Source organism: Stenella coeruleoalba, assembly GCF_951394435.1.
Source record: "Stenella coeruleoalba genome assembly, chromosome: 10".
Classification (NCBI taxonomy): domain Eukaryota; kingdom Metazoa; phylum Chordata; class Mammalia; order Artiodactyla; family Delphinidae; genus Stenella; species Stenella coeruleoalba.
The window spans coordinates 68,567,917-68,589,095 of record NC_137156.1 but is presented as its reverse complement, the minus strand read 5'-3'; the positions used below and the strand labels follow the sequence as shown (position 1 = coordinate 68,589,095).

Here is a 21,179-nt window from a genome sequence, read left to right as displayed (position 1 = left end):
TAGGTCCTGTGGGCCTCCGTCCTGAAGAACATCCTTCAGGGAAGAAGCCCAGGGCTGCAGTGGGCAGTGGCCAGGATGTTTACTGAGCAAGTCACAGAGCCTGCCGTCCCAAGTGACAGAAGGCGCTCCGCTCTGGAGGTTCACTGTCCTCAGAGCCTGCCTTCCCGCTCAGCAGGCTGGATGCGGCCCAATGATCGAACCCTCTCTGAAGGTGTGTGGCCCATTTGTCACCCATCTGAAGGCTAAGGACCCGGCCTCAGTCCTCGTCCGTAGCCGCTCTGTGCAAACCAGAGGCCCAGAGGTCAGGCGGCTGAGCAGGCCTGGGGGAAAATGTGGCTCAGAGCTTGTTTGGGTGCAAGTCCTGGCTTTTCCACTTCTAGCTCAGTGACCTTGGGCAAGTCACTTAACCTCTTCGTGCCTCAGTTTCCAGATCCGGGACACAGAGCTGATAATTGCATCCACTTTACGGGCCTCTTGTGTAGATGGGATGTGTCAGCCTGTGTGAAGCTCTTTGAACGGTGCCCAGCAATGCCATGTGCTGCTGACGTGTTCAGTGCTGCTCCTGCTGCTGACCTTGTCACTCTTCAGGGCCTGGCTGGCATGGGTGCAGGGGGATCCTCACGACGGCACCAGAAACAGCTCCCCAGTTCCCCCTGCCTCCCTGCCCAGGAGAGCCATTCCCCCGCCCTCACAGCAGGTGTGGAGGGTTCCCTCTGTGCACACGCGTTCACTGAGCCTTTTCTGTGTGTGGGGCCCTGAGCGAGACCCAATCCCACCCTTAGGAGGGCCCAGGACTGAATCTGCTGATGTCAGAGCCAGGCCTCCTAGGAGGAGCAGGCAACCAGGACCGTGGGAGACAACTGGGCAGAGTGTGCCAGACGGGAGTCCCGTGGGCCAGGTGGAGAGGGCCACGAGTCCTTTGGCCTGGGCTAACAGAAGAAGCAGCGTAGGCGTTTGCACTCCTGGTGCGGCCACTGAGCAGGGCAGAGTCGGGCCAGACCCACACTGAGGGTCTGTCATGGAGTAGGGACAGGGACACAGAGAGGTTGGGACCTGGGCCGGGGGTGGAGCTGTCAGGGCCCTCCCCCCAGGAGGTGAGTTCTGCAGCCACCCTGGCTCAGGTTCACGGCAGGAGGGAGGAAGCGGGTGAGGAAACGGGCAGGACAGCACAGCAGTCAGCCCCTGCGATGCCGCTGGGCTCCCGAGGGAGTGAGGCGCTTCCTTTAGCCCCCATGGAAAGCAGACTGCCCCAGGGACATGTGCGGCATCTGAATCCAGCCCTTTAACTCCTGAATTGGGGTTGTGTGGTTTTATTTTTTTAGGAATACCTTTTTAGTAAAGTGCATACATTGTTTTTCAAAAGTGTATTTATTCAGGGAGATAGGATGGGATGACCTTGCAAGGTACACAGCCCTTCGTGCATCTCATGCCCGGACAGGTTCACTCTTTGGGCTGCCCCGGGCTGTCGGGTCTCCCCACAGTGTTGTTTTAGATGGGAAGTCCTCAGAGTGTGGGGATCACTTCCTCATCATAATTTTCCTCCTGATGTTTATCTGAGGCCTGCAACTTTCCAAGGGCTTTCCTCTGCAGCCCTGTGTTATCCTCCTGCCTGGTGCTCACAGGTCACCTCATGCCCGGTGCAGATAGGGTGTTGTGCCTAGATACGGCTTGTGCCTGGACCAGCTCTGGGGTCCACTCAGCCTGGGGCTTCTCCAGGATGCCAGGTGATCCTGAGCTCGACCTGCTGTAGGTCAGAGCTTCCCCAGCTTCCCTTGCTAACCATTGTGTAACCATTCCCTTGCTAACTGTGTAGTTAGGTATGGCTTCATTGAGAAGTTTATCTGCAAACCAAACTTGACCTTTCTGAAAGTTAAGGCCAGAAGCTCTTGCTCAGCCCTCTGTGATCACAGAGTCCAGCAGGCCCGGCCCCTGAGGTCACCAGCCAGAGAGCACACCGCCTTGCCCTGGCCCTTCTTTGTGTGGGGGAACCCCCCCTTGCCCCTGTGAGATTGCTGTTTGGGGCCTCACTGAGCTCCTCGGTACACTGATCCCAGCTGGACCCTGTGTCCTGGGCAACCAGGGTGTGTCTGGCCTTACACGTCCCTATCAGCTGTGGGGAACAGAGGTACCTCGCTTGGGTGTCAGGGCTGCTCTGCTCAGCCCAGTGAGCCACTGCCCATTAACCTGGGCGTACTTGCCCTCCTGGTCTTGAGGGCCAACTCCACTGCTCATCACCTGGGTGACCTTGGGCAGGTAATGTTGCTCCCCAGAGCCTCAGCTTCCTCGCATGTAAAGTGAGGACAGCCAAGCCTGCTCGTGTCCTCTGAGCACTATGGTGAAGCTCTGGATTACCTGGGTGTGCTAGGTCGATGTTCTCCAAGGGTCAGTGTGGGAAAACACCAGTGTGGTCAGGTGACACAGGAGTGGACATTCCACGCATGTCTGTAACTGCTGGAGTCCCATGAATGCTTTTGAGCTGCCAGTGAGATCTAGTGGTCTGACTAGGCATTAGGATGAGAGGGAGACAAAGAGGAGGTCTTTCTCAACGTCCAGGAAGGCCCAGGAGGAGGGCCCAGGAGGTGACGAGAGGGACTGGGTGCCTGGGGACTGTTGAAAATCAGGGGTGGGTCGTGGGGCCCATTAGATGCGGTCCTTGAACCCAGACCCAGGCATTGGGGCCAGGATTGAAGCTCTTCAAAGATGTATATATATATATCTTGTGACAGCCATCCTCTGAATTGAGTTACCGTAATGGTTGTGGGGGAAATAGATTTCCTAACGATGGGATTTAGGTTTTTCTTTGGGTGACTTTTTGGTTTTCAAAACCCCTTATGGGAATTCTCAAAAGCAGCTAGGGCTGAGGTCACAAGTATGGGTGCTGGGAGAGCCGTGTGTGTGCCCCCCCCTTCCTCTCGGGAGCCTGTCCTGGGCCCCACCTTCTCCCCTCCCCATCTGGGGAGAACACACACCTGTCCTGCCGCCACCCTGGTCACTGTCCTGCTGGACCCAGTCTTCTGTCCAGTCTTCCAGTCTTCCACTGTCCCAGTCTTCTCTTCCTGAGATAGATGGCTCAATCCCAGAGGCCTGCAGGAGTCAGAGCAAAGCTCAGACCAGGAGTTAGAAGCCGCAGATGCTCTGGCACAGCCTTGCCTCTTCCTGAGAAAGCCATGGTTTCCTCCTCCACTGAGGGGAAACTTGAGGCCCTGCCCATCTGTCTGCCCTCTGGGGTGGGCAGCAGAGGTCAGCGTCTCAGGTGGGGCCGGGACTGCTCTTAGGGCCTTCTTTCCATGAGTCGCCCCTCCCCTCCACCCCTGGCCGGGCCCCTCCCCTTGTGGCCACTCCAAGAGGAGGGGCTCCCCAGTGGACCCCTGCCAGTCCTGCCTGCTTGGTGATGGGCATTCAGAGGCCCTGACCTTTCCCCTGGTGTTCTTCTGGGGGTTCTGCCAAGTGATTTAGGGTCCCTCTCGCAGGTGCTGGGACGGTCACCAGTGAGCAGGGAGAGGCTGTTTTCACAGCCAGAGTCCCCTGGGAGCTCACCTCCTGCCTTGGCTCCCTTCACTTCCTTCACCAGCTCCTGAGTGACAGAGGTTGGGTGGTGTCTGGAAGTTGCAGGGGCCCTGGGTCTTCCTCGAGGGCGAGGGTGTGGGCGTGGGGCGTGGCACGGCAATGTGGGCGGTACCCGGGAGCTAGGGAGGCTGCAGTGCGGGGCCTGGGCCCGGCAGGCGGCCGGTGGTTTCGCCTCAGAAGCCCACAGCAAAGTTATTTTTGACTCCGATTTCACGTCTTGCTGCTTTTTAAAAATACCAAGCCATGAAATTCCTGCTCCAACTGTGTTTTCTCATGGCAGCTGTGCTTGAGGCTGGCCACAGCAAGGCTGTGATGTCACACATTCAGGTTCCTGTGACTCACTGGGGGCCGATGGGCTCGGGGACCGGAACATGTGCGCCGTGGGAAGCAGCCGCGGGCAGGCCACCCAGCCCTGTGGTTTAAAGGTCCAGGTTGTTGCAGCGCTGCTGACCAAACTCAACAAGGATAAGGATTTTGGCCTGTTTGCTTTGGGGAGTTGGATAGAGTGACCCATTGCTTCAAGACGCCCTGCCCCAGCCCCCCAAGTTCCTGGCGGTTTCCTATCTGATGGGCTGCTCGGGTGAGGCATCCCACACAGGGAAGGTGGGAATACTGGGCAGGCCCGGTGTGGGCCGAGCTGCCTGACCATTCTCAGGGGCTCTCGGGGTCCCTCTTTCCCGGACGGACCAGCTGTTGTTTGTGGAAAGAGACTCCAGGCTTTAGAGCAGTTCTGCCATTTTCCCTGGGGGCGGATACTCCCAGGTGTGCCCAGATGGAACTTGTCGGGATGGTGTGCAGTGAAAGCACCTCCCCGCCCTCCGCAAGTAATCCTCTTTTGTGAGGTGTGTGCAGCCCTCCCAACGGCGCTCACACACCCAGGCAGGACCGCAGGGGTGATTGTTGCTGGTTTCCGCAAGAGCGGGCCCTCCCTCCACAGCAGCCTATCTTGCCACTTAGCCTTGACCGTGTATAATGTATAATCCCAAGTGGGTTTAGCCAGCCTCCTCTTCCTGGATATTTAAGGGCTGCCCTTGGGCCAGAGTCGACTTCAGGACAGCCGGACCTCCTGCCACTTGGGGTTTGGAGACTTGTTTTTCCTCTGTTAAGAGCCTGCTTCCTGGGGACAAGGGACTGAAGACACTCTGTTAGACACTTGGGGTCTGACTCTAGCCAGTTGCAGAGGGGCTGGGCCCTGGCCCTTCCCCAGCCCTGTTGCTCATTTTGACAGTTTATCCAGAGGCTTCTCTGGCTTTGCAAATGCAGAGGCATGGGGAGTACCAAGTCAGGGCCAGTGTGCTGGCAGCAGTCAAAGACGGGGCGAGCTTGTGTTTATTATTGCGTGAGGGGCTGGATGGCAGCTCCGTATTCTATCCTGTCTGCGGTCGTGGCAAAAAGCACCCCCTCCCCAAAGAAGCTGCAGATGGAAGGCCCCTGCCCACCAGATGGGCTCGGGATGGCTGCGGTTACCTCTGGGGCCTGGGAACATTCACGGTCTTATGAGATTTCCCCTGTGAGGCCCAGAGCAGGCCTGGAGCTGGGGGCTGGGGAGCAGAGGCTGGAGCGGGAGATCTAGGAGAGCTAGGCCCATGCAGGGACATCTCCTTCAGACTGACTCTGGATGATTCTGAGAGGAGGGAGGAAGGGGACCCAGGCGATTTGCTCTCACTGCTCTGGGGACCCAAGGGCCCTCCAAAGAAGGGTCGAGCACAGGCCACAAGAAGGGGCCTACGAGTCTTCTGGTTGTGACAGGCAGCCTCAAACGGGCCTACATGGCTCTGAGATTAACCAAGCCCCAGCTGCCCCATGGCCACTTGGCGCCCTTCTGCATGAAGCGCCGTGAGAGCTGGGTCGGGAAAGACTGCAGTCGGGCCTGCCATTTCCCTCCGCCCGCTCTGCAGAGGGCCCTTTCTGGGCCTGGACTGTTGGTACAGACCCTCACTGTACCCACGGTAGCCTCAGCTCTGTGGGAGGAGAAAAAACGGAAAGGAGCTTTGAACTCAGCAGAGCGTGGCATTTGGGGGAGCGATTCTGTTCCCCCCATTCTGATCTGGGCCTAGGTGGTAGCTCCAGAAAACCAGCCAAGATGAGAGGCTGGGTCTCCCACTGTGGCTCAGCAGGCACTCCGCAGGGCAGGGGGAGCCTGTGAGCCTTCGTCCCTGAGGTGGGACTGTTGGACAGGGGCCACAGTCTGACTTGCCAGGCTGCACTGAGTTTTTCCGGGCCTCCAACAAGCTACCAAGCAGTCTCTGACTTGTGATGGTTGTGTTTTATCGGGTGCTGGCAAATTAACTATTTTATATGGATTGCTAAAAAAGTGAGCATCTGAAGAAAGGGGATACTGAAGGTGGTCAAGGCCAAGGTTCATGCCCCGCTGTCAGCCCTGTTTGGACTTACCCTGGAGCCAGAGTACAGCTGAGCAGTGACTGGCATCCTGCACCTTGGGGCCTGTCCCTGTCAGACACTTGCCTTCCCTGGTGGCGTGCCCATGGCTGGCAGAGAGATGAGCTTGAACCCAGGCCAGGGTCGGTGTGGCGGGGGCTGTGGCTCAGGTCTTCCTCCTGGTGTGGGTAGCACCCCACGGGGCCCTGCAGCATCCGGTTTTAATGGATGTTGGTGAGTGGCCCCACTTTTAATAGCTTCTCCTTTGGGGGTAAGCAGTAATATGGAAAAGCCTGCATTTATTTAAAAGGAGTTGCTATAAAGCCATAAGGAAAGTAAATTAGCCAAGATTCCTTAATGTCATAGCTAATCCACCAATAGAAAATAGTGTCCCATGCACTTCCCGAAGAGAGCTAATCCTCGTTAGAGGTGGGGGCTGGGGGATGCAGAAACGCCCAAGAAATCCTATATCCCTGAGACAATGTGAAGCAGAAACATGGACCTCTGGGCTCAAGGGACAAAAGCTCATTTGTGTTGTTGGCAGCAGACTGGGGGGTGACGAGAGGTGGTTAAAAAGACAGTTACTGAGCCCAGAGAGGTTGCAAGGAATTTCTGTAGAAACTTGTTTTTCTGTGCATCAGCTGTGTGTGATGCTGGACAAGTTAACATGTCAGACGTCAGCATGAGCGGGAATCTCCACTCCTCCCCCTCTGAAGTTTAGGCCCCGAAACTTTTAGTCCTCATCAAATCGGCATGAGGTGGGGAGGGGAGGAACTGGGCTGCTTCCTGGATTCCTACCCCACTTTGCGCACCCCTACTTCCTGCTGAGGCCAGGAGGCTTCCTCCCTCCCAAGGCCATCTGGCGGTGGCCCTTCGGGCTCCAGCCTGCCCACCCTCCACTCCCTCCTCTGCCAGCCCCTCAAGCCCACCAGGCCCAAGGCCCAAGCTGGGGGGAATGTTCCTCACCAGCCAGCCAGGCTCATCCCCAGAGTAGGGCTGCCCCAGGCCCGGGGAACCTGGACTGGCTGGTGCAGGACCGGCCTCCTCTGCATTCCCATGGCACTCAGGGTCTGGCTTGTGTCCATCCAGCACTCATTGTGCACATGTGATGTGCCAGCAGCTGGGCCTGGGAGCAGGAAGACAGTGGTGAGCGAGAATAGACAGAAACCCCTGTCCTCGTGGGGCTGGCACTCTGATGGCTGTCAGCAGGTCGCTCGAGGGCCAGCGTTCACAACTCTGACTCGAAGGCCCCTGTACCACAGACCTTCAGGCGCTGGGCCGAGGCTGGGGCTGAGAGGCAGAGCCTTTGGTGGTAGGAAGAGCTGGGTCCAGACCAGCAACCCCAGGGAGATGGGCTGGCCCCTCCGGCCCCCATTCACCCCTGACATGTGGCAACGGGCTGGCCAGGGCACCATCAGCAAGCCAGGGCCCTGCGTGTGTGTACACACACGTGCACGAACACCGAGAGCCAGAGCCAGAGCTGCCAGGAGACAAGGCAGAGCCAGGCAGGCGCTGAGCCCAGCAGCCCCACTTTGTTTTGATAGCTCACAAGACCCCACAGTAAAGAGATTCCCCTTTTGTTGCATCTGTTTTAGATCTTTAGAATCTGAGTGAAGTCAAAACCCTTCTACAAGGGAGATTAATTCCACACTGTTCCATCTTTGCAGTGAAACCATAGGAAAGTTAGACATTCTGTGCGGCACTGTCGAGACAGGGGCGTTGAGCCAATGGCCAGCCCCTGGATGTTTCCCACAGCCTGGCACAAGTGCCCCCCAGTGGCATGGCTGGGTGACTGTGCCCTCGCCCTGAGACCCAGGGCACCTGGGACCCCCTACCCCCCAGGAATCTGACTCCTGTGTTGGGGGAAGGGGGCTGGGGTGCCCCAGCCCCTCTGGGGAGACCGCCTGGAGGAGCCAGAATCAACCATAAGCCTGGAAATGATTAAAAGGAACTTTCCGTCACAGGAGAACTTGAAGAAGCAGCCAGACCACCACGTGCCCTGATGGCTCAGGCCCTCCGAGGCCTGACCACAGGCCACCTTCTTTGGAGCCTCATCAAGCCCCACCTGTGCCTAGGGCCGCCCCCTCAAACAGCCCAGAGCTTAGCCATGGCCCCTGTGAGCTGGGGGAGCCATGTTGCCCACGGTGCATCCCTGCCCAGAGCATGTGCCATGTAAATAGTAGCTATTAATAAAGTGTTGGGTTGGCCAAACAGTTCGTTTGGGTTTTTCCATAAGATGTTATGGAAAAACCCGAACGCACTTTTTTTTTCGCCAACCCTATTACGATGGCTCTACAAGAGGTGCATTGCACAGATGAGGAATCTGAACCCCTGGTCAGGTAACTTGCCCAAGACCACTCAGCAAGTTAGTGATCAAGTTCAGATTTGAGCCCAGGCAGTACAGCTCCAGAGCCTGTGCTCTTACCACCTGGGACAAAGGTGGGGACCAGGAGTCACTCTGACAGCATTTTCTAAGGCCCACACCTGTGTCACAACCAGGTGAGAGAGGAGGAGGGCAGGGACCCGAGCACTGGGGGGTGGGAAGGGGGGGATGAGGGGGACTTCTTGGGGGAGCAGGGCCAGAGTGGGGCTTCGAGTAGGTGGGCTTTGGGCAGGGAGAGCAGTAGTGACGGGAAACGCAGGCCTTGAGTGCCATGTGAATGCCACATCCAGGAGTCTGGCCTTTCTTCCTGAGGTCTTGAACAGAAAAGGAATATAGCAGAAGCAGCGTGGAGGGCAAGGAGGTGAGGAGTCACCAGGAAGCTGAGGCAAAAGGATGGGGACTGAGAAGAGGCAGTCACCAAGTGGGACGTGCCTGGGGTCCTCAGCACTCACTGTATATTGGGGGCCCTGGGGTCCTGGGTCAGGCGAGGAGACTCCTTGGGCAGAGCTGTGATGCGACTACCGCGCCCAGCCTGACACAGCAGCCAGAGGGGGCTTGGACATTCCCTGCACCCTCGTCAGCCCTTCCTGCGGCCTCCCCGACCCGCTCCAGTGCCCTTCCATGCTCACCATTCCCACTGCCCTCCCCCGGCCTTCTCCCAGGTGCTGCCTCTGCCCTACATGCGTCCCTTCTTTCAGCCTGACCTTCTCCCCACGCTGTAGCAGGTGTATGCTTGTGTGGCACTCCTACCCCCAACCGTTTCCGCCCTCTTGCCCCACTGCCCCTTTTGCCCCATTCGGACACTGAGGTCCCAGTCTCCTGGCTTCCTGAGACTGCCATCCCAGAGCAGTTTTAGTTCCCCCTTGCCACAAGGCAGAGTGCTAGAGGGGGCACGTGACTGGATGTCAGCTCTCTGCTTCCATCGTCAGTTTGTTTCTGGCCCAGCCACCCTGTTCACCTCTGTGCAACCTGTCTTCCATGTTCCAGGGAGGCCCAGGAGGGCCTTTCAACCATAGAAACCAATACCACTCACCTAAGAGGGGCCCCATGCACCCTGTGGGGCTCTGCTTAGAGCAGGAAGTGGCCATGGAAGTGCCCTGGCTGGGGGAGTGGGGTCTGCTGGGAAGAAGGGTTGCCTGCAGAGCTGGACAGCGTTGGGGAGTGTGGTGGGAAGGCCTGGAGTGAGTGAGGCCTGCACACGTGGCAGCATTTCATAAGGAACTAGCCCAAGAGCTGAGAAATGTGGAGAGAACGGCTGGCTGGTCACCCTCATTCTTTTCCCTTCCTCCAAAATGTTTTTCACTATCAGTCGTGGCAGCTTTGCCAAAAGCCCGCCCAGATAGGACTGGTACTGCATCCCATCAGTGCCTGGAAGCCCCTCAGAGCCAGAGTCTCTCGTTGCTGCATGTGATGGGCACCTGACAAGTGTGAGAGTGGATGATGATGTCAGGAGGGCTCGTGAGGGTTCTGTGGCCCCTCAGAGCTTTGTAGAAGTTATGGCTCCAGTTTTCCTGCTACATTTGCACACCAGTATGTGCAAGAGACCTTCAATAAAGGTGGCGGCAGCAGTGGCTCTGGAAGGAGGAACAGCTGCTGGAAGGGACCTGGCTCCGGGGGTGCGCTTTGGTCCGTTTCTGAAGTGCCAGTTCACCCTCTGTGGTTTCACCACCTGTTGTGAAACTAGGTAGCCATGATCCGTTCCCAGGCTGAGCCCCTTCTCCCAGAGTCCACTCTGGATCCAGTGCTTGGAAAAGTGGCCACGGGCATGCAGGAGCACCATCCTCCCTGGCTGTCCCTGCTCAGATTTGTGAATCTGGTGAGGCAGTGCTAGGGAGTGGAGGCGTCCCATTCCTGTCCCTTTTTGGGTAAGGGCCCTGGGACCCCTCCTACATCTTCCTTGTGACCGCTGTACTCTCTTCCCTGTTCAATCACTCCAAACCAACCACACTGGCCTCCTGACAGTGCCAAGAGTGTGCTGTGTTCTTCTCTGTCTCAGGGCCTTTGCACCTTGTGCTTGGAACACACTTTCTTTGGCCTGTCCTGTGCTATCTCCTCACAGAGGCCTTCTGGGCCTCCTGTCAGGGTTGGAACCCTCTTTCCCAGGTTTGCCGGCCCCAGAGCACGTGAGCCGAGTCAGGGGCCTGGACTCCACGCGGAGCTCAGTCCCTGTGGGCCAGACCGACACATCCTGCTGCTTTCTCTTTGCCTTCTCCCTAAACACAAAGTGAAAAGGGGATGAAAAGGAGACAGAAATGAGTACTGGGGGGGAAAGAGCTGAGGAAAAATGGAGGACAAGCCCACCTCAAGAAGAAACCAGGCTGAGGAGAAAAAAGAGGTTGGCAGGGCTGAAAGAAGGGGAGGACACACCGTGAGGAAGTGGGGGCCTGGGAAGTGGGCGGTCAACAGGAGAAAGCGGGGGCAAAGGAAGGGCCCACAGAGCCCAGGGAGAGCATGTGGGCCTGAAAGAACTGTGCGCTGCTCCACAAGGCTGTGGGCAACTTGCATCGCCCACCTTCTGCTCTGTTCCACCCCTTCCGAGGGTGGGGGATTTATTCTCCCGGGGAGCCCTGGACTCCCGCCGCCTCCGTGCATTGCCCGCAGAACTCTTCCCTGGACCCGCGTGGAGCCCACGGGAGTATCGCGGCCTGGCCCCTTGCGGCTGTAGAGTCAGGCGGAGGCCCCGCGTACCCACTTTGCCTTTTCCGAGCATCACAGATGCGTGAGGCCCCGTCACAGGACTCAGGGGTGGAGGCTCTCCCCTTGGCCACCTCGGAGACCAGTGGAGATACACAAACCCAGGCTCTGTCCCACGCAGGCCACGTTGGGCCCCGTGGGGTGCAGACACCTGATGACTCGATGCCAGTAGAGAAAAGGCATCTGAGACAGCGAAGTTTGGACCTGTGGCTCTGTCAAAATGTCCCCAGTGCTGTGTTCCCTCCCACTTGGAGTTGGGGGCCCCAGGTACCAGGCTTATCGCTGAGGACAGGCATTTTGGTGCAACTTCTCTGAGCAGCACTACAATTCAGAGGGGACTAAAAATAAAAGCCTGTCACTTTAAAATTGGTTATTTTTACACCACTCAGAAGGCCCTTCAGGATGTTTCATAAAACGTCTTACACTGTTGAACTGTGAGCGAGAGAAGCCTCTCGCCCTGTTAGTGTTGCCCCAATAGGAGACAGATCACAATGTCTTCTCCCCACTCGGCAGGAAAGTCAGGATCTGAATGAGATGACCTTGCTGAGCCTCTCCCAGGGGGATTTTCCTCGGAGAGCTCCAGTGGCGAGTCATGCTGGGAACCCCGCCCCCTAGCCCGAGCTGGCCTCTTCCATGCTCTTGGGTTTGTTCCCCAATGCCTCCAGCGTCCTCCTCCCTATTGGGTCCCTGGGTTGGGCCGTCCCTCCATCAGTGCCCATTGAGGGACCAGGCTGCTTTCCAGGGGGTTTCAGCAGCATCACTGACATGGTCCTGATGAGCCCTGGCCGGAGCCCCCAGTTCACCCACACTGGATTCTCCTCTCCAGTATCCAGGGGCTTGTGGATTCACTGCCCTCTCCCTCTCCCAGTCTCCCCCCAGCTCCCTCTCCCCCTATTAATGAGGATGATCTGAGAAATCCAGAATAACCAGGCTTTTTCTGACACCGCCTCATGCCTGCCTGACCCTCCCATCCCTCTCAGAGGGGCCTCTGCCTGTCCAGTGTGGTGCCCATCCCTGGCCTCTCCTGCGGGGCCCATCCTCAGCCTGTGTTCTCGGCCTCAGGAGCGTGTTCTCTCTTGTCCCCCATCTGACTCACCACCAGATGGTGGTGGTTCATACCTCATGGATATCTCTGATTTTGTCCACTTTCCTCCTTAGCCCTCTCCCCCAGTCCAAGCCACCATCATTCCCTCTCATTCTCTCTTGCCTCCATCATGCCTAGTCACAGCCACACAGCCACGCCCCGGGCCATCCCCATGGAGCAGTCAGAGGGGTCTCATCCCCGCTTGGCCTTGAACCCCCAGCACCTTCCTGCTGCTCTGCGGCTGAAGATGAGGCCGCCAGGCATGGCCTGCAGGGCCCGGCCCCATCTCCTGCCTCCTCTGAGGCCCCTCTCCTGCTCGTTGCCTTCCCTCCCACCTCGGGGCCTTCCTGCCCCTCTCTCCTGGTGAGCTCCTCCTCAGTCTTAGCTCACTCCCTTCCTAGGGCCACCTCCCCTGGCTCTGACCAAGCAGCGCCTTCCATTTTCCCAGCGCACCCCGCTGGTCTGCGCAGCTGCTTAGCGCTTGCCTCTTCAACCTGCTGCGCACCCTGCGGGCCCAGCTGAGTCTGTCTGCTCTGGGCCATTGTCACCCCGGGCCTGGCACAGGCCAGTACGGCGTGGTGCCTGGGGAGGATCTGAGTGAGTGAAGAGTCTAGGGCCAAGGTTGGCAAACTTTTTCTTAATGGTAAATATTCTAGGCTCTGGGGGCCATAAGAGTCTGTCACAACTACTCAACCTGCCACTGTAGCCAGGAAGCAGCCACAGACAATATGTAAGCAAATGGGCACAGCAATAAAACCTTATTTACAAGAACAGACAGCAGGCTGAGTGTGCCAACCCTTGGTCTAGAGAAACAACAGAATTCATTCAACAGCGAAGGGAGTGTTTCTAAGGAAACGATTTTCCATGAGAAAGGGCTGTGGCTTCCTGGAAATCGCTGGTAACAGCAGGAGAAGGTGGTTCTGAAACAAGCCCCCACCTGACCCTCAGACAGGTGTGACTTTGAAGGTGACAATTATGGATCCCCTATGACCTTGCCCCAAGGGGCTCCCGCGTGGCTTGCAGGTGAAGGCCATGACCCTGGGAGGCAGACAGTGTTGGGCGAGGGGTAACAGTGTCCAGGCGTGGAGTCTGAATTCTGCTTCCTGTTGCTCCCATTCAGGGAGGGAGGTGCCTTGTTTGAAGTTAAGCCCAGTCTTGGGAGGTGTGGGGCGCCAGCAGTGACCAGGGCGAGTACCAGAGCATGTCTGGGGGCTGATCTCTTACGCTGTAGCAGCATAAACGCCCCAGTGAGAGAAGGCATCTGAAATTAAGGTGTTAGGGTCGTTTCTCATTGCATATCTATTAAAAGGTTCTTGTCGGTATGTCCCTTTTAACCCTATAATATTGCCTTTTCATAGCTGTGACTTCTGTGATAATTCCAAACCTAAATGTTTAGCCAGATAAGAGACTCTACTTCACGGGTATTGGAGGTGTCTGAGGCCTGGGAACTGCCTTGGAGGGTGGCCTGATGGTGTGAGGGCGCTGCTGGGTGACCCTGAGGGATGGCCCTTCCATCCGCTCCTGCTCATTTAATCCAGAGCCACCAGACCAAGTGGCTTGGACAGGACAGAAGGTGGCTGCCGCTGCGTGAGCACAGAGGTCCAGGAGCATGTTCTCAGGCTGCTTGAGCTTGACCATAGGGTGGGGGACAAGCAGGTCTGCTGGGTCACAGGGCCAGTAGCCCTCAGGTGATGCCAGAGCGAGCGGTGGGGGCAGGGGCGGCGGGGGGAGGAGTAGCTTAGGCCTCTCCTTATATGTGGTGGATGGGGACAGAGCAAAGGTGCACAGTTCCCGGTGCCTTAGCCAGCACTCTGAAGCCAGGCCACCAGGGTTCACAGTCCAGGTTTGTCATTTATATGCTGTGTGACTTCTGGCAAGTTAGTATCACTTGGTTGGTGCCTTGGTTTCCTCATCGGAAAAAATGGGGGTGATACAGGCTCCCACCCTGAGGGGTCATTGTATGGAATAGAATGCCTGGCATACTGTGAGCACTCCGTGAGTGTCAGCTGTCGAGCAGCCCCTGGAGCAGAGTGTGTCAGGAATCAGGATGGCCCCCCAGAACCCAGTCCTGGGTCTTCCCTCGAGTCTGGGCTTCACACCCAATTACAAAGGGGACCTCGTGTCTGGATGGCACAGGGCCAGGGAGAGGGCATGAGCTGCCTGGTTTCTCCAAGGTCAACAGACAGGAGGGCCCTCTCTGTGGAAGAGTTTGGACCCCAGAATGAAGGAGTTTCGGCTAATGGCCGTCTTTCCCAGACGCGTTGCCCAGACAGGTCTGCCCAGCAGCCAGAACCCTAGACTCCTCAGCCCCTTCTCCAGTTTCCCTTCGCCCTACTTAAAGTTAAGTCAGAGGCCCACGGACACCCATGTCAGGCAGGGCCATTTCCTTTTTTGACACCTGCCACCACACCCAGCTTTCAACTCCTTGGGGACTCTGTGAGAGGCTGGGACCAGGTCATTCACCCTTGAATAAAAGGAAAGCAAGGTGACTGGGCTGGGAGTGTGGACTTAGAGGGACTGCAGAGGTGTCTGCCTTTCCAGTGCTTCTCCTCACCTTCCAGGGCAGGCGGGCCTTGTCTCCGGGCCTGGGGAGCATGGGCACCATGTAGCAGGACGAGAATTCCCAGGGCTGGGCCAGAGTACGAGGTGGGGTGAGCCACGAGCAGCCTGCTTGGCGTGGCCCCGAGCCTCTGGAGGGTACGGCTGCGGGCTCTGCTCTGCCCTCTGGGTGCTGAGGCAGCACATACTCATGGAGGCTTGCTGTGCCCCTGACACTTGGTTGTGGGGATATTGCTCTGAACCAACAGGTAAAGGTCACGCTGCAAACACAGCCACATGACATGGCCTGGAATCGGTCCCTGCTAGCGATGCTGCTCCCTCCTCGCACGGGGCCCCAGCAGCTGGGGAAGCACGGTGGCCGTGGCGCGCGCTGTGGTGGCCTGGCTGACTCCCTGCAGGTGGCCGGCCTGCCTGCCCTCTCGCTGTGTGCATTGCCAGCCCTGAGCGTGTCTGACCTCTGCTACTTGGCTTCCCCGATCGGAGCCTTTTCATCAGTGGGGAAGCCCTTTCCTGGTGGAGGGAAGGCATATCAGCAAATCGGAGATCAGGGTTTCCAGGCTTCACTTTATCAGGAGGGATAACCGTTTCCCATGAAAATGAGGTCCCATGCTTTAGTGGAATGGGATTATTAAGACAAATTTGTGAAGCAGAGACTGTGTTCTGATGCACAGAAATCCAGTGTGTCCGTCCTCCTCTTCCTGGCCCATCCTTCCAGCTCAAAAGGGGTTTGGACGGGATCATATGTGACGGGGAAGAGCTGGGTGGACTTAATCTCTGGATGGTGGCCGCCACTGAGCATCTTGGCAGAGTAGGCTGGGGGCGCAGGGAGTAGGGAAAGTGGACACCAAACACAGAGATGACGTGACTCTTCCAGAAGCTTGCCTGGGAAAGGGGAGAAGCTGCAGGTTTGAGAAGGGTGGACTTTTTTTCAGCCTGTTTGTCTCTAACGTGCTATGAAGCATCCCCTCATAGCTCCCAAAGGAAGGACCCCCAACACCCTCCCTCCATTCAGGGGGCTGGAGGTGAAATAAGCGATGCTTTTCTGTTCAAAGAAATTTAACATCATCAGATTTAATGCCATATTTCTACCGAGCTGAAGTATGGGCCCCCCATGGAACTAAGTAGAGGCCTCGTGAAATGCGTGGCACCCCTGGTATTGACATTGGCCCAGCACCCGCTGCCTCCACATTTGGAAATTCTGTCCCTGTGAAGAAAAAAAAATTTTTAAGTGTGTGTGTGTGTGTGTGTGTGTGTGTGTGTTGGGAGGGGGATGGTGCTGGGCAGAAGAGGAAAAGCTGGCTGGCTCCCCCACTGGGGCCTGGAGTCCAGAGCCATCGGAAAAAGTCTGGATGAGGAATGATTTTGGAGCTTGGCTCAGTGTGAGTTTTGCAGCAGCCAGTGGAAACTTCCAGGAATGCTGCTCTGGGCCAGCCGGGGGCTGTTTCCGCCGCCACTTTTATGAGCTACAGACCCCCTCCATGGCTGACCGGCCAGCAGAGGGGAATCTGACCGTCTCTTTCAGCTCAGCTCTACCTCTCAGGGTGCAGTTCATATTCCACAGGCAGTAACTTTTCAGGCTCTGTCCTGTGCCCCAGGGCTCAGAGCCTTTGCAGCCCGGCCAACTCATCTAGAAGGGGCCAGCCGCCAGGAGGAGCAGCCTCCATGAGCGGCTGACATCCATGCGGGATGCTGCAAAAATTTATAGCAGTCTTAGAGGGGAAACTCCCTCCCAGAATGTTTCAATGTTTTATTAAATATGTGAAAGGAAAGTTTCCTTTCTACTGGACCAAGGCCCAGAGCCTCCATGGAGCCTCAGGGAAGGTGGCAAAACCTCTTGGGAAAGCCCACAAATGAGTAAAATTAATAGAAAGTTTTGTTTCTTAATCTGACCCCTTTCTGATGCCGGTAGGCTGCATGGCACAGGAACCAAGCCTGCTTCATTCACAGTGGACTTGCCCAGGGCCTGGTGTGGGCCTGGACACCACTGCCCCTCTGTCAACACTCTGTCCAAAGCCAGAGGAAGGGGGCAGCTTTCTGCAGCCTTGTCTGGAAGCCAGGTTCACAGGCCAGCCGTCATGCTGGGTATGCAGGAGAGGCCAGGGAGCAAAGGCTCTGCCTCTGGAAGTCAACATGACAGGCATTGTCATGGTGGACAACATGGGCACCATGCTGTCACCTCTCAGTCTCCGGGACTGCTGTGAGCTTGGCATTATCCTTCCCATTACAGAGGAGAAAATGGGCTCAAAACCGGGGAATTAGGGCCTAACCCCCAAACAGCACATTCCTGCAATGGTCCTCAGTGGACTCGGACAGGCAGAGGCCCTCCTGGGCTCAAGGGCCTGGGAAGCCCCTCCAGGTGTAGAGATAAAGGGCCTGAGGTGTGGGCAGGACCCAGGTGGGGCGCCTTCTTTTGTGGTTGCAGTTTTCTCACCTTTGGAATGGAGATGCTTGACGGTCTCTGGTTGGTTATGGACAGAGCCTGGCCCACATGAGCAAGTGGTTCTGCTCTGGAACTCCAATCTAAATGCCAGACCACCGGGGCTGGGGATTCCTCACCCTTGGCTGTCCTGGGCAATGATCGAGGACTATGGGACCTGCTGCCTACTTTCCCTCACTATGTCCTTCCCGCTGCCCAACAAACATCAGAGAACAACCATCCCGAACCAGCAGGAGTGGACATGAAGACCAGAGACAAGGCGCCAGGAAGGAGCCCTGGGTGGGAAGAGCTGGCATTTGTTCAGCGGGCTGAGACAGCTGAGCAGGACTGCCTGAGGGCATCCCCAGGGCAGCCCGATGGCCCCTCCATCCTCTGAGCTTGACCGTTTATTTTGCAGACAGTCTCCATCCTGGAGCAGCGGTTGACACTGACAGAAGACAAGCTGAAGCAGTGTCTGGAGAACCAGCAGCTAATCATGCAGAGAACACCACCATGATCAGGGGAGCAAGAATCAAGAGCTCGGTCGATTTGGGGGGTGACAGGCCGGGGATTTGTACTAGGGAACTTGGGTAAATAAATAGAGGGGATTCAGCTCTGGGAATCACATCCATCCCAGAGCCCCAGGGGTCCTGCACCTCTGCCCTCCACCCAAGCTGTCCGCACCTGGAGACTCTCCACTTGGCTGTGGGAGGCCCCACATACCCACAGATGACCACGTTTAGTTTAATGTGAAGGAGCCACTTGAAAATGTTTGCTACCTTGGAGTCCTAAGCGGGGTCCACTTTTCCCTTACGAACCTTTCTACCGTATGACTGGCTTCCCCCACCGACCTTTCCCAGCGTAGAAATGGACTACTCATTGGTTGGATGAGCCAGGAGTTTCCTATAAATCTGACAAAAGGCCCAAAGTGGGCCCATCTGTGTCTGATTTACCCAGGACCAAGCACTCTGGAGAGGGGGGTGGCTTTGCAGTGGCCTTGATTTCTGCCCCACACATGTTCACTGGGGCCTGATGGCTTCCTCCTCTGCATGCATGAGGGCAGAGGAAACTGAACATTAAAACGGACTTGATGGAGCTCGTCAGTGAAATGGCTTGTTCTGAGTGAGACCTAGTCCCCCCATCCCCAGGACCTATAAAGGGAGAATGAAAATGGCTTCTTGGGAGGGCCCCTGCCAGGATCACCTCTGAAGCCCAGCACACCCTGTTTGCAGCCATTCGGGGTCTTCAGGAGCAAGGACAGCCAGAGCCCCTGCCTATACCCTGTCCCTCTGGCTGGCCTGGCTGGCTGCTTCATCTGAGACCTGGAGGCCTCAGGCACCTGCCTTTCCTCTTGCTCGTGAGGGTTCCATAGTCAGCTTCCCCTGCATCCTTGCAGGAAAGCCAGGCAAGTGTTTCCCATATGTCTGGGTGTCGTCCATGCCTTATGCATTCAGCTTCTTGGGGCCCAGCCAGCCAGAGAGGTATTTACCCTCCAACACACCTGCCCTGCCCTGGGGCCTGGGGGGAGGGCGGTGTTAGATCTTCCCGGGAGCTGTCAGTACCAAGCAGCTAATGAGGTTCCCAGCCTCTGCAGCTTCCAGGTGGGAGCAGAGTCTGAACACCTAAGAGCTTGGGCTGACAAGAGGCAGCCTATGTTGAGTACCGATGAACGACAAGCCTGGAGGAGCTGCCTCTTCCACCTGGATGGGGAGAGAGCTGTAGTCTGCAGTTAGGCCTCAGGCTCTGCCTTTGGTCGAGCCGTGTGACCTCAACGTGGTGACATAACCTCTCTGAGCCTCAGGTTCTTGTGTCAGGTGGTGGTGGTAACCACCCCACCAGGTGGCGATGAGGTAGGTACTTAACAGAGGCCCGTGGCTCCCCGCCCCTATCAGTCCCTCTAGGACGATGTGGGAAGAGGCTGCAGGCTCAGGACGCTTTGGAGGCCCCCAGGAACCTGCTGCAGTCTTCCCACGTGGCCCTGCTAGTGTGTAGAAGAGCCTGGAAGTCCTGCTGGTCTAAATTGGCAGGTAAGACCCTTGGCTGTCTCGGGAGGTCATGGGCTCCCCGTCCCTGGAGGCTTTTAGGGAGTCTGGGCAATGCTAAGTCAGCTTGCTCAGAGGGGACACAGCTTGTGGGGCCAGGCTTGTCATCCCCTCCCATGCTGGCTGCCCTGCCACTGATGAGACATTGGCTGCCATGTTGCAGCCAGTGGAGCTGGAGCTCCCAGGTGTTGGGGCTGTGGTGATCCGAGCGGCCAGGCCAGGCGAGATCCTCTCCAAAGACACAGATGGTGCAACAGGACAGGAGCAGGGTCTCCAAGGCATTGTGTAGCAGCTCTGCTCACAGGCCAGGCAAGGGTTGCCACCCATCGTGTCTTCGGTTTACACCAGGATCAAGTTTCGAATTTTTCTCTGAAATCTCCCTTTCTCTGTGGGAGAAAATGAGGATTTTTGAGGGTCTGCTAGGGATTTGGGAAGTGGGCTGGGAGGTAGTGGTGTACTGTTTTCCCCTGGAAGTCCCATCACCATTGTCAGATGTAAACAGTCTGGAGAGGGGTACTCACCACCACCCCCACACACAGCACAACCCTTGTCTGGTAGGACAGTATTGTCATGTCCTGGGACAGTCCGACCTGGACCCTCCCAGATGGAGGCGGGCCAGAGCCGTGGCCATGGGCTTCTGGGAGGGCTTTGCACGAGTGGCCCGGGCCAAGCCCTCCTGAGGGGTTTCCTGCCACTCACACCTGCCTTGACGGAGCCACCAGACAGATCTGGAACTGGGGAGAAGGATGGTTCTTGGAGAGCTGCATATGTCTTTAAAACAGCACAGAGACCTGCCATCTCCAAGCCTGGGGGTCAGTGTGTGTGACCTCGCCAAGGCAGAGCTGTGAGGGCTCAGGCTCACATTTGGCCATGTTGTTCCCCAAAGAGTTCCTTTTTTAGCTCATGTGGGGCCTGACCCAGGACCTCACTGCTCTGAGAATCTAGGGGCCAGGTTGCTCCTGGCGGGAGGGAGACAGAAAACCCTAGGGTGCTCTGACCGCTCTGGGGACTGTCTAGCCTCAGTTCCAAGCCCCGCCCCCGTGAAGGCGCTGCAGGCCCCCGAGCTGGGCAACACGGTCTGGGCTGGTGGCAGGCAGGACTGACTATGGGGGGGTTGGGGAGGGGCCCTTATAAGCACAGGAGGAGTGGGGAGGCCTAGCGGGGCTTGAGGTGGCTTGGCCCAGTTGAGGGCCACATGACAGGGCCTGTGGCGTCTCCCCAGATGACACCCCCTGCTAGCCCTCCCAGGCAGCTCCCCTGTGGCCGGGGGCTCTTCCCCATCCCCCACCCATGCTGCCAAGCTCAGAAGCAGCCCCTGGAAATGTAAATGCCTCAGCTCAGCCGTCATCTCTCCTAATTTTGGATTTTGGTAACTGAGCTCCCAGAAAACCAAATTGCAATTTTTTTTTTTTTTTTTTTTTTTTGTGCTAGGAAGATGCGTTTAGGTTAGTGGGGTTTTGTTAGGAAGTACATCTCAGTGGCAGTTCCCAGCCCCCACCCCCATCCCTTCATCCCCTAATTTTCCTAACATGTGAAGTGAAAGAACAGGTGTCTGTGATTTAAATTGCAATCCCCCACCTACCCTGTGCCAGATCCTCAGGGTTCCAGGGATGAATCTGTACTCCCTGCCGGAGAAACTGAGGGAGGCAGCTCAGGTAGACTGGAAGACCAAGCCAGAAGGCAGCAGCTGAGTCCAACCCCTGCCCATGGCAAGCCTGCCGCCCTTCATTACTGAGTCACCACTCCCAGGGGTACCTGACAGACTAAGTGCTGATGGATCCCTGCAGGCCTGTGTCCCTCCAGAGACTTGAGTAGCACGAGCCAGCCTGTCCTGGAAACTGCCATTCTCCCGCCCAGCACCATCCTTGTCCTCTGTCCCATGGTCTCAGCAGGGGCGCGCTGCGTGACAGCAGGCTGGCAAGAGGGCGGAGCAGGGGAGTCTGGGTCGCTCTGGGAGTCAGGGGCACCACCAGAGTCCAAATCCCGGCTCTGCCCCCCGCTAGCTCCATGACCTTGAATGAGCTCAGTAACCTTGTGGAGACCATTTGTGAGCTA

At 57.2% G+C, this 21,179-nt stretch overlaps 1 protein-coding gene across 2 annotated transcripts in view; it reads left to right on the top strand.

Annotated features, from left to right (window-relative positions):
• Positions 1–18,163, top strand: part of POC1A (POC1 centriolar protein A) — a 76,684-nt gene extending 58,521 nt beyond the window's left edge. The window contains exon 11 of one of the 2 annotated variants that reach the window (XM_079934302.1): positions 17,505–18,163. In XM_079934302.1, coding sequence (XP_079790428.1) covers positions 17,505–17,528 — 24 coding nt within the window. In that variant the 3' untranslated portion in view covers positions 17,529–18,163. Of the gene's footprint in view, positions 1–17,500 lie in introns of both variants that reach the window. The other variant, XM_079934301.1, reaches the window with a different exon arrangement.
• Positions 18,164–21,179: the final 3,016 nt, after the last annotated feature.